A 14,827-nucleotide genomic window follows, 5' to 3' on the forward strand; every position below is an offset into this window, starting at 1 on the left:
GTTGGTCACATGCATCAGCGTCTTCGCCATCAGTGTCAGTCTCGATTTCATTTACTTCGTTGATCAAGTCTTTAGTGGACCTTAACCCACACGTCGCAACGTTGCCGCCTGCGGTGACGAAGCCTTGAGCGGAAGCTTGAGTCTCCAGACTCTCCCAGCCTTCAATCACCAAGTCCTCGTTGGGCTCTTGGTTATCTCCCGTTGGAGCCGCATCCGGGCCCGTGTCAAATCCACATTTGCGAAAACAGTTTTGCGATTTTGTCTGAGGTCACATTGTCCCAAGACATGACCAAGTAATGCGATGCATAGAGTAGACTAATCCGCAAATTCTTGTCCTAGCGTTTTTGCCAGCAGATGCCTTACTAAAAGTCCTTTGAAGTGATGCTTGATGTTTCGAATTATTCTCGTGTCTAACGGCTGCTGATGGCCCGTAGTGTTTGCAGGCAGGAACCTTATGGCGACGCTGTTAAAGGTTGTCTCCTTTGGATGGGCCAAACACTGGTCTACGAAAAGCAAAATCTTTCGGTTCTTTGCTGCCCTTTTCCGATCCAGGGTCGTGAGGAACTCGCGGAAAACATCTGTGGTCATCCATGCTTTCTTGTTCCCCTTGTACAAACAAGGTAATCGTCCTGCCGATCGGAACCATCTCGGTTGTTTAGACTTGCCTATGACGGTAAGGTGAATTTTCTCTGAGCTGTCAGCATTCACGCAAAAAAGCATGGTCACTCTTTCTTTACTTCTTTGGCCGCCCTTGCAAGCCTGGCCCCTCATGCACAAGCTTCTCTCCAGCTGCAAGTTGAAAAAGAGGCCCTTCTTGTCAGCGTTAAAATATGTTGCATGGTGGGTAGTCCAAAATCAGTGCCGGCAGCATGTTAAGCCAGTCACTGACAGCTGACTCATCCACTTTCCTCCTTTCTCCACAAACAACTCAGTAGATAAGTCTATGCCTTTCTTTAAAACGATGCAGCCATCCCCCGGGAGTTGGTAAATTTTCAATTCCAAGGAAAAGTGAAATGTTGTCCGCTTTCTCGCGTAGCACGGTGCCATCCACGTTGACACCGGCCACAGTAACTTCACGAAACCATGTCAGCGGGACCTCTTCCAGCTCTATTTGTGTAGCTGTCTTCCCTTGTTTGACGTTCACACCAAAGTGCTGGGCATTCTTCGGAACGTCTCGCTGCCCAACAATGGTGCAGAGCATCGACGGTGCCATCTATGCCTAACTCCTTTGCCAACTCAACGCATTTCTTCTTATGATTTCCGTCGACCTTCTTGAGGATTTCAGTTTTCTGCTTAAAAGAAAGGGCCTTCCTTTTCTGCGACATTGAGGACGCGTCAGTCTTCCTGCTCACACTCAACTTGCATCCATTACGTTTGGGTAGTCCACGTTGCAGTGCTCTAGCAGTTATGCGAAACGCACGAGGCGGTGACAGCAGCAAACACTAAACGCCTGAATGCAGTAGCACACAGCCCAGCCTGTATGGCGATGGTGTTTCGGCTTTCCCTTTCAGATCGGGTCTTCCTGTATGAAAGCGTGGCGTAGCAATAAGAAAGGCTAGTGTATGCCGATGAGCTGCCAGGAAATGGGTGACGTAGCCTTGTCAAGCATGTGACTCATCCTGGCTCAGGCTTGTCAGGTTCCGTGCCAAGCGCACTATGTACGCTACACCGCGCTGCACAAATGGCGGCAGAGAGGTGGAGGTGAAGGGAAGTGGGTGTGGCTAGAAGGGCCGATGGCTGCTGCTGCTCGGCCGGCAGAGGCTGTAGGTGAAGGGAAGTGGGTGTGAAAAGGGACAGCAGGCTGCGCATTAGCCATGGTGGCTGCGCTCCCTCTCCGAGACCAGCCGCATCACCCCGCTCGTGTGTGCCGGTCATTTGCGCGTTCGTAGCATCCGCGAAGGCTTGAGAAACTGTCAGTGTTATCTCGAATCATAGCGTATTCCATATAACGAAGTCTGTCCGAAACATCATAAACATTTGTGTCAGCCGTTATCGTATCATCGAGATTCTACTGTAGCGCACATCTCTTGTACAGCAAACGTATGTTTGCAAATGTTTGTTTCATAGGTGTCATTCTCATGTTGCATCAGATAACTGGAAGTAGTTGTTTCGTATGGACAAGCTCCTCACTTGACCAGGCATGGACTTGCAAACACCATTACATTGTGTATCCAATACAGTCGAACCTCGATATAACGAAGTCCAATTTGCAGCCGAAAGTTTCGTTAAATCGCGAGTTTCGTTAAGTCGAGGTTCGCATGTTTCAGCAGTCGAAATAAAGATGCAGGTTCTTGGAACACTCCTGGCGTATGGCACCTTGTAGATAGCAAAATTACAAAGATAACCAATAAACCCCGGAACTACTAACACAACCAAGAGCGTGATGCTCGATAGCCAGCGGGTACGAACACATTTTTCTCCAGTACGCGGACGGCGAAGAGCCGGTCTGCAGCAAGCGCCGCGCCTAGCGCTCATAGCTGCCACTAGATGTGGCCATCAGTGCCATCATCATTATGATTTGTCATCACTAAAAAAACAACAAAAAAATTTCCTTTCACGAAGACATGGTAACCCGTGGCGTAAAGAAAAAAAAAATTATGCACATACCAGAGCTATCAACTTGAATATTCTTTCGAAGAAAATTGGGAGTAGTATTAACTTGGTGGATCCATGTGGCCACCACTTAGCATTAGAGCGCTTAACGCTCGCAGCCATCGGATGATACTGCGCTCAGTAAAGCAATGATGACGTTGATTCATGAACGCTGGAATATTTTATTTAACTTCCCGCAGAGCAATTCTATGCAACTCAGGTGGAAGCGAAGAACTCCATAAGCTTCATCTGCCGCTTTTTAATATCGCAGAGCAGCTGCCACGAGTCAACGACATCTGTTGTGTACGCCATACTTTCGTCACCGTCATTGTACTCACGGCGGAGCAGGGCCTTAAAATTAAGGCGAAGGCCCAGGCTTGTTTCATGACCATGCCGCACTTCACCAGCAGGGACCGATCGCGCATTTCAGCGACGTACGCCGCAAGCTTAGCCTACAGCTCCGGAAAGCGTCCACTTCGGCACACATCACAGGTGAAAATTTCGCTTCGCTGCAGTCGCCACTCTCGCACCACCTGTTTGTGATTTGTTTCTTTGGCGTAAAGGTTGGCAGCCCTCTTGAACGCTGCTGTGAACGAGTGCTGAACGATTAGTGGGCCTGGAGCACTCATGACGACTGGGGAAGCATAGAAGTAGTATGTAGCCAGCAGTCAAGTGGAACGCGTCAAACCAATGCCAATGCCTTTCAACAGAGAAAGAAACCCGCCAGCGGTGTTTGCTCTTCCATGAACTACCGATACTCCCCGCAAGCATTGCCGTTCTCAGGGTGCCGCTGCAAATGGGAACAGCGGCGCTTCCATCAACTATCGACACCCCCCCATGAGTGTTGCATGCACTTTAAAACTCTCAAAAACGCTGAAAAACCCTTTTGAAAAGCAAACAAACACGTGGGATAGCGAAAAGATACCGGTAGGGCTATAGAGCAAGCACAAAATTGTAACTACGTTGTAGCTCCTGTTGGTCTCACTTTTTTAGCGGGGCCATGTTTTGGTTTCGATTTTAAGTCGACCCCCCCAACTTCAGACTTTCAAATTTAAAAACAAAAGTGGTTGACTTACAATCGTGTAAATACAGTAACCAACTGAGAAAACATGCCCAACAACCGCTGTTCGTAAACTTACTTCCGGTTGACGCTTTCCCGTTCTAACAGGCCGGTGATGTCATAGCGTGACGCGTTCCAGAACTTCTGAAGCACTCTGGCTAGCACTACATGAGCGCGTCCGCTGCGGGTTTCATAGGTACACGATAGATGGCGCAGCGGCACGTACTGCTCCACATATTGAAGCGCGCCAGGAAAATTTGAGCATTAAAGGGCACATGCAAATCGCTGTATGCCCAGCTAAAGTTTTCGTCTGCCTGTCAAGGAGGCTCCTGGTATGTGCGTGCGATGCGCGAGGACTTCGTTAAATCAGAAGTACAGTATAAAGTGACCTCGTTAAATCGCGAAAAAAATACATAGTTTTCAATGGGGCAGAGATTGGGAAAAATAAAAAGTGCGTTATTTTGAAAATTTCGTTAAATTGAGGTTCGTTATATCGAGGTTCGACTGTACCATAAATAACGTTAATTTTTTAAAAACCAAGAGGACTCCACACTTTCTATTTTGCTTTGTTTAAAGTGACAAAACATTCAGTTCGAATAGAAAGTTTTACTCTTCGATCACACCTAATAGTAACCCTTCGGGATTGGCGCCTAACAAAGGTACCCTAGAGCAACAGAAGCACTAGCCCATTTGCTAGAAGATTGAACCGGTATGCATGAAGATTGAAGTGGGCTCCTTCATGGAAGGAGCAGGAAAATGAGTTGTATGAAGCAAAATAACATTTAATGAACTTGGAGGAAACTCATGAACATAGCACGCAGTCAAACATGGCACGTGCACCAGAAGCATAAGCAAACTGCCGTACTGATGGCACGTGCTCTCGCACGTTAACCACTGCCGCCCTGCCACACACACATGTACTTCCGATAGCAGCCCGCAACAGTTTCCCTGTTAAGCTGTTCCGTGGTTTGCTTGGCAAACACCAAACACCTTGTTATCTTTGCAGTGTTTATAACATCACGTAAGGGATTTAGGTGCCCATTAAGGTGGTCCAAATTTCCGGAGTCACCCACTAAGGCATGCCTCATATTCAGATTGCGTTTTTGGCACGTAAAACCCCATAATTAAGAAGAAAAAAATTTTTTTTAAATGTCACATGAGTGCTTGTACAATTAATTTGCACTTGCTGGATGGTGCATACACATCACCGTGTCAACGACGAGGTGCAGCTTTTATGGAGGCTGCACCTCGTCGCAATTTGCCAATCATTGGGGTCTATGGGCTGTCAAGCACTGGTCATAATATTGAACGGGCCTTGAAAAAGTTTTGGGTTACAGTGGGTGATCTTTTGTGCAAGATTGTGGGCTCCCTGTTACGCACTGCGGAATAATATTTGGCTCACTTATTCGTGGCCAAGTCATCTACAGAAGAAATGTTCTCGTTACCAGATTAAAGAAAACATATTGCAGTGCTCCTTAAATGAAAAAAAAAAGCGCATGCACTGTACACTCTAAAAATAGTTTACGCACTTAGGGGCATATCTTTGTCCCTCACTAATAATCGCAATCTGTCTTGTGTACCTTTCTTTTCTTTAACAGTGCGAGTCCAGTGCTTCCAAATCACAAATGGCATGTGCGTTATCGGCGTATCACAGCATTCTTGACGGGAAATTAGTGAGCGCAGGGTTTCTAAAATAGCCAGCACATGAAAGACAGATGAGGATTATTATTGTGGGACAAAGATGTACCCCAATGGGTGTAAACTGTGTTTAGTGTGTGTTAGACAATCAAACAAGAATGACTGAATAAATGCCTGTGTGCTACACAGTCCACCCCGTTTGCATAAAGATGAATACGGTTAACTCTCCCAACTAGCAGTTCCTCTTGGACAGACTGACCATTATTGCTTACCTGTGCAGCATTTGACGTGGCCAGGAATCCACAGACAGCCTTGGAGCAGGTGATCGAGCTTGGCTTTCGGCGTCTGCTAACCAGTGGCCAAGCTGCCAGCGTGGATCATGGCCTGGAGCTGCTCGCCAGACTTGCCAACCAGGTGAGTGCACCGGCAGCTGGTTGCCTGACTTGTCATTTTGCTTTCTACAGTCGTGGACAAATACAGCGGAATCTCGAGAAACGGAAATCGTTTATACGCCTCTTAAACGGAACGATATCCTCATGGTTTTGTATTCATGCAATTGTATTCAGCTTTGTCTCTCAGTAAATGGAGCTCCCGATAAATGGAACCAATTTCCCCGGTCCCTTGAGGTTCCATTTTTTTTAAAAGCAGCGTGGCGACCTGCTCTTTCTGATAACAAACGGCCATAGTTTGCATGACCCATCCATATTCGCAGCAAGCAAGATCAATAGGCGCACTTTGCTGTTCTTTCCACCATGGCATGCAGTGCCCTTTAGATGCAGAGTCCTGTTTGGCAGCATTTGTCAAAACAGTGCTGTCTCGTCTGCGTTGAATATTTGCGACGGCGAAAAGCTGTTGGAAATATTTGGCCATTCTTCGGACAACCACTTCTCTATGTGACTTGGGGTAGTCGCCTCGTTTTTGCCCGAAAGGGTCTTTCCAACGATGCAGTAGCGACTCTTAAATCGCTGCTGCCAGCCAGTGCCACCAGTGAAGCTTTCTTCTCCGAAGGCCACAGCAAACCATTTGGTCTTCTCCCCGAGCATTGGGCCGTCAACAGGTATGTTCTTGGCGTGTCTCCAAAAACCAGGTGTACAATGCCTTTTCAACCTTGTCAAGGGTTGGGACGCGCACGCGACACGCTCCAGGGTGACTGGACTGCACTGCCCTCAGCTTAACATCGGCTTTGTTCTTGAGGATCGTACTCGGGGCGTTGCGAGGAATTCCGAACGCTGCGGCGACCGACGACTTTTTCTCGCCAGCCTCCACCCGTTGAATGATGTCTGCCTTTGTTGAAAAATCCAAATTCTTGCGTTTTTTCGCGGCCATGACTCCAGAACATGTGCCAAAAGCGGAAAGAAAAACGCACTGCACCACACAAGTCTCAAACCTTCGCGTTGGCCTCGTGAATAAAAGGAACAAAGCGAATCGAAAGACGCACCACTCCGCGTCTCCACGCTACCACAAGCCCAAGCTGCACTGACCTCGTTCGTCTCGGTGCACCAACGGTGTCAGCCAACCAAAACACAGGAAACAGGCGCCTGCGGTCAGCGTGGTTTCTCACTCCCGCTTCCCTTTCACACCCAATCGCACTCCAAGTGCTCCTCGTCACGTGCCTTTTACCCACATGGAAAGATCACGGAAACATCGCGAGAGCTTCGTGAGGAGAAGCGCACTTGCGGGGATGGGATACAATGGGAGAAGCGCACTTGCAGGGGTGGGGTATGGTGGGAGAAGCGCACTTGCCGGGGGCGCAGCTCAGCACGGAGTTTGATACATCGACATGCCGGTGCACGGGAGTTCTATATACACGAACGATAGCACTATACTTTTGCATAGGATTCCCAAGGGGATTTTTCAACTGTTCGATATAGGCAGTAATTCGATATATCCGGGTTCGACATATCCGGGATCGACTGTATTTATTCACTTCGCACAACAAAAATCTGTTATTTTCTATTGATGCCGAGGCGGCCTAGCATCGACGACAGTGGCCTCAAACTTACTTACCGTAATTACATGACTGTAAGTCGACCCACCCATATCACGTGACAGAAAAAAAGAAAGAGCATACTCGAGGGCGCATTCCATAATGAAAATTTATGAGTAGCTGGCATCGTCACTGGACTACTTGTCTTCACTTGTGCCATCATCATCGCTGCTACGGTCTCACAGTGCGTCGTTGTCCAGCGAAATTCCACATTTGGCAAACGACCGCACTACACCATCTTGTGGAACAGCAGCCCACGCTGAATGCGCGCAACCACATGCAGCTGTCAGGGAGGCTCTTTTGACAGGTCCAGTTGGCATAAGTTCGCGGTCTTCTGCTGCTAACCACTCGTACTCACTGCGAAGCAGGTCCTTAAAAGGCGAAGATCCAGGCTTGTTTTATGACCATGTCGCCCTTCACTGGCAGGGACCGATCACGCATTTCAGCGATGTACACCGCAAGCTTGGCCTAGAGCTCCGGAAAGTGTCCCGACTTCAGCCCGTGGGAAATTCTTGCCATCACAGGCTAAAATTTTGCTTTGCTGCAGTCGCCACTCTCGCACCACCCATTCAGAAACATCGAACTTGCGGCCCGCTGCACAGTGATTTGTTTCTTTGGCGTAAAGCATGGCAGCCCTCTTGAACGCTGCTGTGAACGGGGGCCGAATGTTTAGTGGGCCAGAGCACTCATGATGACTGAGGAAGCATGTAAGTAGCACGTAGCCAGCAGTCGAGTCAAACGTGTCAAACTAAAAGCTACAGGGAAATAGAAACACGTGAGGCGGCATCTGCTCTTCCATGGACTATCGATACCCCCTGCAAGCACCGCCGTTCTGGGGGCGCTGCCATGAATAGAACAGCGGCACTTCCCTTGACTATCAACACCCCCCCATAAGTGTTCTGTGCGCTGTAAAACTCTAGAAAATTTTGAAAAACCCTTCCGAAAAGCGAACAAACGCACGGGATAGCGAGAACTACGGATAGGGCTATAGAGCAAACTTAAAATTGTAACTACGCTGTAGCTCCCCTGATATCTCATTGGTCTCGCTTTTTTGGCAGTGCCATGTTTTGGTTTCGATTGCAAGTCGACCCCCCCCCCCCCCCTCACTTCAGATTTTCAAATTTGGAAAAATAGGTCGGCTTACAATCGTGTAAACACGGTAAGTGGACAGAAAAGGCATTACCATCAACCTCAATGGACGTGAACAAGTCCATTGAGATGATAGACAGGGTCAAAGCAGCCTACCTGGCGACCAGCCTACATAGTCATTATCTGCTTTCAACGATTTTACAACTGCTGAAACAACAGATCTACCCTATTAGCCCAGCATTAAAGGCTGTTTCTTGGACACTGCTGCGCTGCTGCCTTTCTCCTAAAAGGGGGCAGCCCTTTAGCCAGCTGCCTTTTATTTATGGTGCACTCCGGCGCATGTCTCATGCCTCGAGCTGTGAGTTCAGAAGAAAAAAAAATAAGCTGCTTCTGCTCCTGCCATTGGTACGAACGGTTCTCAGGCCTATCACTCGCTCATTCGCACATTGTTGTAGTAGACCTAACCTTGGTCCGTATAGTCCGTGATAGTACAAAAGCACTGCCAATAGCGAAGTGTTTGCTAACTGCAGCGTGCAGAACCCGCTGTGGTAACTTCGTGGCTTCAGCGTTGTGCTGCTAAGCATGGAGTCGAAAGATAAAATCTCGTCCACAGCAGCCACATTTCGATAGGGTTGAAATGCAAAAAAGCTCGTGTGCTTAGATTTGGGTACTTGATTAAACCCCAGTGAGTCGAAATTGATTCAAAGTCCTCCACTAGGCATACCTCATAATCGGATCGTGGTTTTGGAATGTAAAATTCCAGAATTTAATTATCTAACCTATCATTGTTCATGCTATCAGTTGTGCGGCACTTGTGTCAAGTGATTGACTTGTTGCATCTCTTACTTCTTCCTTTTCAGGCCAAGGGCAGAATACAGTTGATGCCAGGTGAGTGCTGTACTCTATCTTAAGTATTTAAACATTAAATGGACACTAAAGGCAAATATTAGGTCAACGTGGACTGTTCAAATTCCATTCCAAAAACATAGCAGCCCTTGTTTCATGCCAAAAAATGACTTAGTTTAAGAGGAAATTTCGTCTGAAGCGTCTGCATCTCTCCAGTGAAATTCAAACCGCCTGCTTCCAAGCAGGGAGCCGTGACGTCGCATACGGCATCACCGCCGTAGAGTTACAGTTCCTGCAGCCGGCGCTACAGTTTCATGTGCAAAGCACAAAAGTGTCTCAGGCCCTGCCTTCTTTTATTTCTTTTCCTCCCTTTTTTGCTGCGCAGCACATTTCTTCCCGTGGCGTCGTGCGCAAGCTGTTGCATTTGTTTCATTTCGTGTAGCACACGATTTTGCGCACTGTGCACAAAATAGTGCGATAGTCAGGTGTTCTTACACTTGACTATCGGCGTAAGTCAGCGCTACGTGAATACTGAGGCAGGCACAAGCGGATCAAAGGGTGTGATCGCGCGCTGGAACTCAGTAGAAAATAGCATACTTTTGTTGTCTGCACGCGCAACTGCACGACAGGTAAATAGCAGACGAAACGGAAGTACAGTGCTCACGGAATGAAACGTGTCAATTTAGGCCTAACTAATGCGTTTACTTTCATTTCCGCCGGCTGCAGTTAGTGACACACTGACCTACACCTACACTTAGATCGGAGTCCGCGTCACCTTTGGTGACCAGATTCCTAGCGACATGACATGGTACTCTTGAGTACTTTGCACATATGCAGGGTTCTACTAAATGCTCCCTGTCGCGTTTCATTCCGTGAGCACTGTACATCTCTCTTGCTGCGATGCAAAGTAAAACAAAACCACACAGACATTCGGTTTGTGGGTTTTATTATCTTTAAATTTTTATTCGTCTGTTAAACCAACATATTATACAAACAACAGATTTCATTCATTTCATCGTTTTCCGCACTTCCGTGAAAAAAAAGCAACAACCAAACTTGCCTTGGTTTTATTATTTGTAGGCTTTATAATGGTTGTGGTCAACAGCAAAAAAGGCGCCTTTCAATTCTTCTCATCTGCACTCGTGGGCATGCAACAAATCGCGAGCGGCAACGATAGTAACCACATTTTCACTGGTATGTTAGAAGTGTACCCTATTCATACGCCGACGCTTGTAACACAGCCAAGATATTCACCCACCCTTAGCGGAAACATGCCATATTTAGGATAGTAGTGAAGACAAATGCCGCAGTTTTTGCAGCGTGCTCGCCGTGTGTTTCTATGCCACTGGCAGCTAAATGCACCCATCTCCGTTTCTGTCCCCTCAAAGTGTTCATGGCTACGTTATTGCTCCAAACTTGCCAATAGTAATAATGCTATTCATTACTGATACGGAAAAAACTGTTTCAATGTGCGTAACGTATTCGCAAAAAGAAAAAGAAATTACGTTCGGTGCGTTCCGCTTGCTCCGTTGGCCGCCATTTTTTTTTTGGTGTCCCGCACTGTTACAACGGCAGTTGCCTGTTTGCTGAGCTGTTGTCATCCCATGGCAAATGCCAGATGAACAAAAAAAAATTTTCTTTTCGTAGGAAATTTAACCTGCGTAATGATCGCACCCCTGAATTTGCGGCAATCTTTTTGACAAAGAAGTGTGATCATAACGCGAGTAGATACGGTAACTTATTTTTTGTCGTGTCTGATATTTCAGATTAAAACTATTTGCCAATTCCTGTCGAGTTAAAATTGTCGATCGGCGACTGCATACCTTATGTTTGGCATCCGCAGGCGGAGGTGTCCGGGAGTCCAACCTGGCCCACCTGCTGCACGCTACAGGAGTTCGGGCCGTACACGCCTCCGCAAGCGAGCCCGTGCCCACTGCTGCGGCGTCTGCGCTGTCATTCGGCGAGCTGCGGGTTTGCAGTGCCGCTCGCGTGCGTTCCCTTCTGGCCATTGTCTATGCGCAAGGCCACCTGTAGCCGAGCCACGCAAAGTCATCACGGCGACCAAAGAGTGTGTCTTTCAGGGCTCGTGCAGTGACCTTTGGTAACGCATGTGTGATGCTTTGGGGCGCACGTAACCATTATCTCTGTGGAACTGTGATCACTGAGCCAGCATGGGATTGTGAGCAGCGTGTATGAATTTTTCTTGGACTGAGGGAACTGTTGATTGAGATTGTGTGGTAAAACTTTGCATCCCAGCTTTGCTGGGATGGGAAGAAAGGTCCGGTTTATACAGTGGATCAGGATTTTGAGATTGTACGGTAAAAGCTTGTTAATTATGATATGCTGCAGGAAGAAGCATTCCAATTACCCAGAACAATGAGAACAGCAAATGTTTACCATGCAAATATTCCTTCATTTACTAAATAATTCTGTCATCCTCATTCATATGTTGCACGAAATCTGCAATTCCAGTCATCCTCTGCAAATCGTAGGCACGTGCAACTTGGTAGGAGAGCTTGCATGAAATGTATGCAGAATGTAAAGGGTCTCGTAACTTAATTTGCAGCGTGACATATGCGTCTTCATCCTTGCAGGCAAACTTCTCATTTACTGAGCTCATCTGCCAACTGTTTCATTGCCATTGGGCTGACTGGCCACTGGTTGTCTGTTGCTGTAGTAAACAAGTTTGACGATAGCTCACAGGTCAGAGTCTTGGACTGAGGGACCTGTTGGTTGAGATTGTGTGGGAAAACCAGAGAGTACGAACTACATTCCATTGTATTTGCAAACAGTTTCCGCAATGTCTGTCATACTGCAAGCCTCATTCATAGTGAGTTGACGCAAAACAATAACTGCTTGTGGATGCTTCCACCATCACAGTAGAAGAATCTCCAGTTGCAGTGATAGCGATTATTGAGCCACATGGCTGCATGTCCAACGGAGTGTCGAATGCAGTGTAAAACGCATGGAAGAAGAGCATAAGGCATTCCTGAATGGTTCCCACAGTACGTTCCCAAGTGACTGAAGGAACACTGCAGTATTCTATCAGTCCTGCTGCTTTGTATTCTTTTCTTTTTCTTTTTCACTATCTACTGAAAATTTCGTAAAGGGAGATGCTACTCGAAAAAAAAAAATATCTTGTTATTTGTACTAGAGATCTGAAAATACAGTTGAATCTCGATAATTTGAACTCAAAGGGGTCCGAGAATATGTATGAACTAAAAGAAGGTCGAATTAAAAGGACTTGTTTTTGAAGTATTTGTGCACCATAGGACGATGCACGAATGGTGAGAGTCGTGCAATGTTGCGGCGCGCAAGCACACAGCGAGCGAGAACAACGAAACTGCCCACGCCTGCCAACGCTCACCTTCCCGATAATGGCAAAAAACAAAAACTTGCAAGGAGCAAGCTAAGCTGGCACGGGGCTGGCGGCGCAGGCACGGAGACCATCGAAGATGAGGGAGTTACAAGGGAGTTGAGAGGGAGGGTGAAGGGAGCGTAGTTGCGAGGAAGGCCGGGAGGGAAGCGGATTCGCTTTCCCACCAACTTACTGGATGGCGCTAATTACCTCTGCCACCAAAGCAGCGGAGTTGCCGAATACAGACTGGGCCTCCGCTGCTGCTTTTCCCTCTGCATGCTTGCTTGTTTTTTCCTTCGTCTGCTGACAAATTGGCACTGTGTTTAGCTTCTTCGGCCTGCGTGCTTAATGTGAGTCATGTCTTATCAAGATTGCGAAGTCGTTGCCGCTGATCATAATCACATTGGTGTGCTCCCTTCTGTTGCGGCGTCACCGCATTCAAAAGACAAGGAGAATGAGGTACTGGGTGTCGCCTTAGTGTCCTTGTATTCAGGGACTGTCTTGCCGTACAGAATCGGATATGGCGCACTGTCTCCAACAACCGTTCCACCAGAACGTCTCTGTTTAGACGCATCATTGTAAAAAAAACAAGTGCGAACCAGACCAACCAAAACACGCGCGAGCGAGAGCTGACGTGAGCAGACGACAGTGCGAAACAATCAGTCCGGCTGAACCAGATGAGAGTACGAATAGAGAGGTAGGACAGTTCCACATCATACCACTTTCCTGCACATACGTCACTAGAGGCTACTCTTATTGGTCTCCTCCAATTGCTTGCCGCAGCGGCGGGCCACGAAAATTCGGCCTAGAACCAATCCCTTCCGCAGAGCGCATCTTGCCGCTGGTAAATTATGCCGCAACGCAGAAACAGCGATCTTGCCATTTGAGAGAGAATGAAATTTCTGCCACTTTTTTTTTTCGCATTTAGTGTTCAGTGGTTTCTCGTAAGCCTTTCCTTTATGGCAGGGTCAGAGCAATCGTGGTCGGAGGTGCCGCCGCGTGATTTGGCGTGCTGCTGAGAGCATTGTCGGAGTGTGGTATGTTTGAATTAACGGTTGCAAATGCTTGCGTGTTCGAATTACCGGCCATTTTCACCCATTGGAACACACATAACCGTGACGGGACCACGGCATCAGTTCGAATTAAGCGTGCCCGAATTAAAGAGATTTGACTGTACTGCCATTTGTAGTTCTTTATGTAGATTTCAAGTATGTCATTAGTTTTTTGCGTAGCTGCTATACTTTTTCAGTTATGTCCTGCACAACTGCAGAATGTAGTGATCTTTGGAGGCTTAAATTAAATTTCACGAAAAGCATCGTCCTGTACATTATTTAACTCTTTGTAGACTGCAAAGTGCCAATATCTACCCAAACTGCATGTATAGTTAGTGGAACTATTCAAGAAAAGATGAGTAAACTTCAACAAATTACTTTCACAAACTCGTGAAATGTAACCTACTTTCTCAGCTACTGCCAAGAGATATTCCAATTTCAATTAGATATCAGCATTGTACATATCTTGAAGAGTGTGTATGCCAGATTTCATTAGTACAGTACAGTCAAGTGCACGAGATTATTCTCATGGGATTCCAAAAAAGATTAGTTGAAGTTTACTAATCTTTTCTTGCTTAGTTCTGCTAATTATACATGCAGTTTGGATAGATATCAACACTTTGCAGTCTACAAAGAGCTAATAAGCTACAGCACGATGCCTTTTGTGACAATTTAATACGCGAGGAAGTGCCTCTACAGATTACTATATTTTGCAGTTGTGTAGGACATAACCAAATATGTATAGCGGCTACACAAAAACTAATGACATATTTGAAATCTTCATGAAAAAGTTCTGAGTGGCAGTGTTTTCGCATTCGTAGTACAAATAACAAAAATTATTTTCGAGTAGCTTGTCCCCCTTATGGCGCGCTTCCAACTTTCTTTTAACTACTAAGCTTTTTTCTAGTTAATCGGTGTATGTGACCAGAATTAGCAAGCATCTGATGGGCACTGAAATAGCGCACATTTTGCCTGTGTCAAATAGCAAACCTATATTGTATAGTTTTCCCGAAATAATGTAAAAACACCCGTATACCGTGCCTTGGGCGCATGTTAAAGAACTCCATGTGGTCGAAATTAACCCGGAATCCCCCACTACAGTATGCCTCATAATCGCATCGGAGTTCTGTAAGACCCCAGAAATTAAATGCTTTTCCCGAACTAAGGTTTCACTGTACTTCATGATTTTTCATCAGGTAGCTCCT

At 46.7% G+C, this 14,827-nt stretch overlaps 1 protein-coding gene across 2 annotated transcripts in view; it reads left to right on the forward strand.

The window, feature by feature from the left end:
* LOC142587565 (copper homeostasis protein cutC homolog) overlaps positions 1-13,410 on the forward strand; it is a 43,208-nt gene extending 29,798 nt beyond the window's left edge. For both annotated transcript variants that reach the window (XM_075698671.1, XM_075698672.1), the window contains exons 7-9: positions 5,571-5,704; positions 9,227-9,254; positions 11,056-13,410. In XM_075698671.1, coding sequence (XP_075554786.1) covers positions 5,571-5,704; positions 9,227-9,254; positions 11,056-11,246 — 353 coding nt within the window. In that variant the 3' untranslated portion in view covers positions 11,247-13,410. The remainder of the gene's footprint in view (positions 1-5,570; positions 5,705-9,226; positions 9,255-11,055) is intronic.
* Positions 13,411-14,827: the final 1,417 nt, after the last annotated feature.

This window comes from Dermacentor variabilis, chromosome 7 (genome assembly GCF_050947875.1).
Source record: "Dermacentor variabilis isolate Ectoservices chromosome 7, ASM5094787v1, whole genome shotgun sequence".
NCBI lineage: Eukaryota > Metazoa > Arthropoda > Arachnida > Ixodida > Ixodidae > Dermacentor > Dermacentor variabilis.